The 6220-nt window shown below is 42.6% G+C and overlaps 1 protein-coding gene across 3 annotated transcripts in view; it reads left to right on the top strand.

The window, feature by feature from the left end:
* The window catches only part of wdhd1 (WD repeat and HMG-box DNA binding protein 1), a 40338-nt gene extending 34460 nt beyond the window's left edge, over nt 1–5878 (top strand). For all 3 annotated transcript variants that reach the window (XM_048264476.1, XM_048264472.1, XM_048264479.1), the window contains exon 26: nt 5377–5878. In XM_048264476.1, coding sequence (XP_048120433.1) covers nt 5377–5556 — 180 coding nt within the window. In that variant the 3' untranslated portion in view covers nt 5557–5878. The remainder of the gene's footprint in view (nt 1–5376) is intronic.
* The last annotated feature ends 342 nt before the right edge of the window (nt 5879–6220 follow it).

The raw sequence follows: 6220 nt of genomic DNA, 5'->3' as shown, positions 1-6220 counted from the left end.
TTACCATCAATTCAACTCTGACAGCCTGGTGGAAAACAAACCAAATCACAAAATCATCACTAGCACTAAACAGGTACACCCCACTCTGGCACAATCCAGTGTTCACATTACAGAATAAACCTTTCCACTTCTCCACATGGGTACAAAAAGGAATCTCACATCTTCACCACATGTTTGACAACCACCAATTCATGTCATTCGATACACTGACACAGAAATATGGGGTTGGGAGAGAACAATTCCTTCAATATCAACAGCTTAAAACTTAAACTTAAAGATAAAACAAGCCTCACCAACAACACATTACAACCATCTGAACTTGTAAAAAAAATTATGAAAATTAATAATTTCAAAAAATTAACCTCCCAGCTATATACACTGATCACAAACCTAAAAACAACAATAACACTCCCAATAACTAAGTGGGAAAATGACTTGGCCTTCTCTCTCAACCCTGATTATTGGGAGCAAATCTGCAATAACACATTTTCCATGACCACTAACACAAATGTACAGCTTATACAGTATAAAGTCATTCATAGATCTCACATCACTCAAAGTAAAATTTTTAAAATGGGCTTAACAAACACAGATATTTGTTCACAATGCACTTTAGGTAGCACAGACGACTATCTGCACGCCATGTGGCTCTGTCAACCTGTCCACTCTTTTTGGGTCACAATCACTGAGGCACTATCTAACATCCTGGACTCCAAAATCCCATCATCTCCAACACTCTGTCTTCTTAATGACATTTCTGAAATCCACATTACGCAACACTTCAAAAAACTCTTGCTCATCTCTCTAACTGTCGCTGAGAAAGTAGTCCTCCAAAACTGGAAATCAAAGAAATCGTGCCATATTAATCACTGGAAAAACTTAATCACAGAATATATTACAATAGAAAAACATCATGCACATAGAGAGGAGCAAATGTCAGCCTTTGAAAACACCTGGTCTCCCTTTTCTATCATTTTTAAATTCAATAAAACCATAACCCCAAGCTCTCCCCCCTTTCCTTGCCCCCTTCTCTGTCTTTATCTGTTTATTTGTTTGATTGAATTGATTGGTTGATTATTTGATTAATTAATCAATTGATTGATTAAACTTAATTTATTTATTTTATTTAACCTTATTTCCTCCTGCTAAAAAGAAAATTCCCTCCAATTTTTTAACCGAAACCGCTTTTTCAATCGGCTGCTGTGTTGCTGGTGTTTTGCCAAAAAAATTGAGGACAACGCGATCAACCTGTGCGACATGTGAGATACGAGTGATGGGCCCTAATAACTTGAGGAGTTCGATATGGAAGCACTTCGGGGTTTGGGTATATCAAACTATGGAGAAGGACAAAGCGGTATGCAAACTGTGCAGTCGTGAGTTCTACGAGGGCTAAAATTTGTTTGACATTTCTAATTGTAAACGCGCCACGCTTGAAGCCTGCAGTAATGTTTTTCAATGATGTTATGGCAGTCCACTCTGCTTATTGTTTTTCTCGAGAATGTTGCACTCCTTGTTTGTCATTGTGCACTTAAACTTCACGCCATTGTGCGCCTTCAAAGCCCCCTTTACGTTATTCTAATGCCTGTTAGTTGTTCATGGATTGTCCTATATTTGGCGTTGAAAATTGAAACGCCTTTAGACATGAAAAATCGATTTTACAATCGATTCAATGAACAATTATGTCTCAAGAATCGAACAGGATTTTTTCACAAAAGTGACAGCCCTACACGATATAGAATCGCCTCTTGGGGCTTACTGCTTAAATATATATTAGCCTATAATTACTATAATTGAGTTACTGTAAGGCTATATGTTTATTGTTAAGCTTATTGAATAACTTCCTGATAGAGAAGACAAACCATTTTATGGAATAATGCATCATCATATGAAATTTGCAACGGTGTGACTCAAACAGTCTTTGCAGCATAAGTGACATTGCACTCTGTCTGCCACTCATTGTCTAGCTGTGTGGCATTCAGAAACAATGTTCAATTCGGACCATTAGCCTATCGCTCGTTTCAATTTGGGACCTTGTAGTCGGAATTGTCGTTTGTTTATTCAAAGTCTCAAGTCCAAAGTAGCCTGGGCTATTCGAAATTGCAAATTTTATGCAAGCAAACTGCATACAGGGAATCTTTATTGTTGATGCCAGACATGATAATCATCCAAACATCTTGCATCTTGACCCGTGCTGTGCCCTGATTCAGTGCGGCCATAACTCCGCTTACCCTCTCCGCCTCTGGTCCTGCGCTGTGCTGTGTGAGAGGGGGAGTGGCTACAGTAGACCAGAGAAAGCCAATATGGGCTTCTTTTAGCGATATACTTAACAATATATTTTGCATTACTTATCCAAACAACGTCAAACTTGGCACTGCACGTAATCGTGCCCTGCCAGGTTTGAAATCAATCGGAGGAACGGTTCGAGCAGTGGAGGTTGCTGCTCTTTGGAACAGGGGAAGCTCTGATAAAAATGGTAAATTATTAAATTAATATGATTAAGGTGCTATATTGTTCTTTGAGGGCAAAAATTATCCCCAAACCCAGAATAGACCAAACAGTAGGCTATAGAGTGGGCATGGCAGCCTGGGGGGAGTTTAGGCTAGCCTTCTAGAGTTATTTCTCTGTGTACGTTCATCTGCCTTGCTGTTTTATTTTTAATCTCCCCTGGTGGGCTTTTAAAATTCAAGTAAACATTAGCATAATATAGCCTACACCGTTATCTAGCGCGCTACCTAACTTAGCCTAAATACACAACTGAAACAAAAGTAAATCACAAACTCTGTAACTCCACATTACGGTTTCATTTACAGTATGCTATTTACAAAGACAAATAGAAATCGACTGTGTTGCTCACAAATTATGAGAATTTGAGCTGCAACTTGCCTTGCCTCTCGACTTCACCTGCCAACAACGTTAACGCATCCCTTGAACTTGAACCACTTCCTGTCAGATTGCGATATATGCTGTCAATCAAAAAGAGTCCAGCCTCTATGACGGTTGCTCCAATCATCAAACAGAAGCTCGGCGTCCGGGCCATCCCACTGTCCCATTCACTCCCAGAGACGCCGGGCTTTCCTGGAAATGACGATTTTGTGGTGCTTGTCCAATAAACGTGTAGCTTTTCTGCACTGAGATCACCAACTCTGAGCCATCAAAGTCCAGTGAAGCTGTAGTGCCTGTGGGTTTTGCAGTTTTTTTTTGATGGATCGTGTCGTCACAGCAATGTACAGTATAACGGGTGCGAAATCACGATAAATGACCGGCAAAAACTTATTGCTAAACAAGCTAGCCATGAAGATGAACATGGTTTCAGCATGTTCTAGTTGGAATAGTAGACTAGAAGCTAATGTAATAGTGTTATTTGATGCGATTTTCCGTGATATTTTAGAGGAGGCTGAGCTTCCCCTGTAGTCTTAGCGCAATCACCTCTGGGTTCGAGATACATGCGAATAACAGACAGACAAACAAACACAGACAGATGTTCCTGTAATTTATAGATACGTCATGGAAATTTGATCAAGTCTATTCCAGACATGGAAAGTCAGGGAATTGTATTATTTGTGGGGCAAAGTCATACGTGGCTACTCTGAAATCTTTGGTCGGTATATTGTACGATTCATTCTATAGTAGGTCATGGGAATTCAGGTTTTTCGTCGGGGAAAAGTCATGGAATTTTACATCTGACGTGGTAACTCTGTAGTTAAAGCCAGCAGGTGATGAATAAGGTAGTGATGCAAAGTGAAATGGGGCTTAAAGTATAGGAAGTAAGTATATCCCGTGATGAAAAGAGTATACTTATACTTACTTCCTATACAGTGAGGTGAAGCACACACTAATCCTGGCGCAGTGAGCTGCCTGCAACAACAGCGGCGCTCGGGGAGCAGTGAGGGGTTAGATGCCTTGCTCAAGGGCACTTCAGCCCTTCCTACTGGTTGGGGATTCGAACCGGCAACCCTCCGGTTACAGGTCCGAAGCGCTAAGCAGTAGGCCACAGCTGCCCCAATAGGTAGTGATGTTGCAAAGTAATATGGGGCTTAAATGAATTCAGTATTAACTGTGCAAAGTAAAACGCTAATTGGTGTTGATGGTCTGTGCTGTGCTGTGCTGTGCTGTGCTGTGCTGACCGTAGACAGTGTGTGCTGTGGTTTGCCTGTGGTGGCTGATCTAATCCATACAGTAGTCCCGGTCTCTGGTTCTTTAACATGAATCATCAGGATGCTCTTTCACAGCATCAGTGTCACTCACAGTGCTAATTATCATATCACATTTGAGCGTTTGAGTGTGTGAGTGTGAGTGTGTGTGTGTGTGTGTGTGTGTATTCTTCACAATAGCACATTGACGTGTGTGTGTCACGAGGGATCTGTGTGTGTATGAGGGAGGCATTCGTGACCCAGCATCTAAAAGGCCACTCAGCCACTAGCAGAATGGCACTCGAGATGTTGAGGAAAGGGGACGTGTGTGTGTGGAAGTGGAATGCCTGTTGCTTGGGAACCCGTTCTGTGAGCGCTGGTGTGTGTGTGTGTGTGTGGGGATCGCTCATTGATCTTATGCTAATGAGGAGGCGGCGGCCCAAGGATGGATGTGGGGGGTGTGGGGGTGTCACAAACAAGAGGGAACCATGGAAAGCAGGCTCTCGTGTGTGTGTGTGTGTGTGTGTGTGTGTGTGTGTGTGTGTGCACGCACCTCTGTTGCGATTAGTCACCATCCTCGGCTCTGGTGTGTGTGTGTTTGTGTGCCTCAGCTGCTATGAGTCACCATCCTCGCACTGCTGTGTGTGTGTGTGTGTGTGTGTTTTGAGCGAGGAGGAAGGACTGCGGTTTAGGGCGGTTTGAGTGAAAACCACTCTGTCAATAGTGATTACATGCAAATGACTGCCATTTTTTAAGAGTGTTTGTGTGTGTGTGTGTGTTTGTCCGTGTGTGTGTGTGTGTGTTTGTCCGTGTGTTTGTGTGTGTGTGTTTGTCCGTGTGTTTGTTGTGTGTGTGTGTGTGTGTGTGTGTGTGTGTGTTTGTGTGTGTGTGTTGGTCCGTGTGTTTGCGTGTGTGTGTGTGTGTGTTTTGTCCGTGTGTTTGCGTGTGTGTGTTTGTCCGTGTGTTTGCGTGTGTGTGTGTGTGTTTGTGTTTGTGTGTGTTTGTCCGTGTGTTTGCGTGTGTTTGTGTTTGTGTGTGTGTGTTTGTCCGTGTGTTTGCGTGTGTTTGTGTGTGTGTGTGTTTGTCCGTGTGTGTGTGTGTGTGTGTTTGTCCGTGTGTTTGCGTGTGTGTGTTTGTCCGTGTGTTTGTGTGTGTGTGTGTTTGTGTGTGTGTGTGTTTGTCCGTGTGTTTGCGTGTGTGTGTGTGTGTGTGTGTGTTGGTCTCATGTCTCGCTCTCTTCCTGCAGTCCTGGACGGAGAGAGTGAAAGGGGAGGCGGCGGAGGTGAAGAAGAGGAAACGAGAGGAAGAGGATGATGTCGGGGAGGAAGGAGAAGAACGTGCGGAACCACAACAAGTCAGCGCAAAGAAAAAGAAACCTCTGGACACGTCAGCCAAACTCTCCGCGTTCGCCTTCAACAAAGACTAAACAAACCACTGTACATTCATTTAAACTGAAGTGGCTTTTTGCGTTGTCATTACCTCATTCAGGTGTGTTATTTCATACCTAATGTAGATTGTGGGTGGTCAAACAAAACACTTTGGTGTACCAGAGGTTTTTCTATTGTTAAGTTTGTCTCTGGAGGTGGAATACACCATTCGTGCTGGACTTTTACGAGTAAAATATTATTCAAAACTGGCTGGCATACGGTCATCCATTGATATTTGGTATACGGTTTTGATAATGCTGTTTTTGTATGTTTGTAATCTGTTTTGTAACTTTTGTAATGTCCCTTTTAACTTGTGTTGTCTTAAAATAAAAAAAAAAACTTGAATGAAACTGAGATTAGCTCATGTCATGTGAAATTGACCCCGACCCTAAAATGTATGATTTATTAGGCAAGATGTTGATCTCTAGCATAAGTGGTAGGCAGAACAGGACGGGACAGGTGAGGAGAGTAAATGATTTCCAGTGCTTATGAAAGTGCAGTTCCCCCTGGGGTCAATATCCTGCCCCTGGCTGGATGGATATGAGGGGTGAGCATCGGTCATTGTGTCCAACACAGACTTCATCCCTTCACTAATGATGAACCCTTCCCCAAATAAATGTAGGCCATGGTATAGACGGAAATAAAAATGTAGTCCTACCCAAT

This window comes from Alosa alosa, chromosome 1 (assembly GCF_017589495.1).
Source record: "Alosa alosa isolate M-15738 ecotype Scorff River chromosome 1, AALO_Geno_1.1, whole genome shotgun sequence".
Classification (NCBI taxonomy): Eukaryota; Metazoa; Chordata; class Actinopteri; order Clupeiformes; family Clupeidae; genus Alosa; species Alosa alosa.
This window is presented reverse-complemented; position numbering and strand designations above follow the sequence as displayed.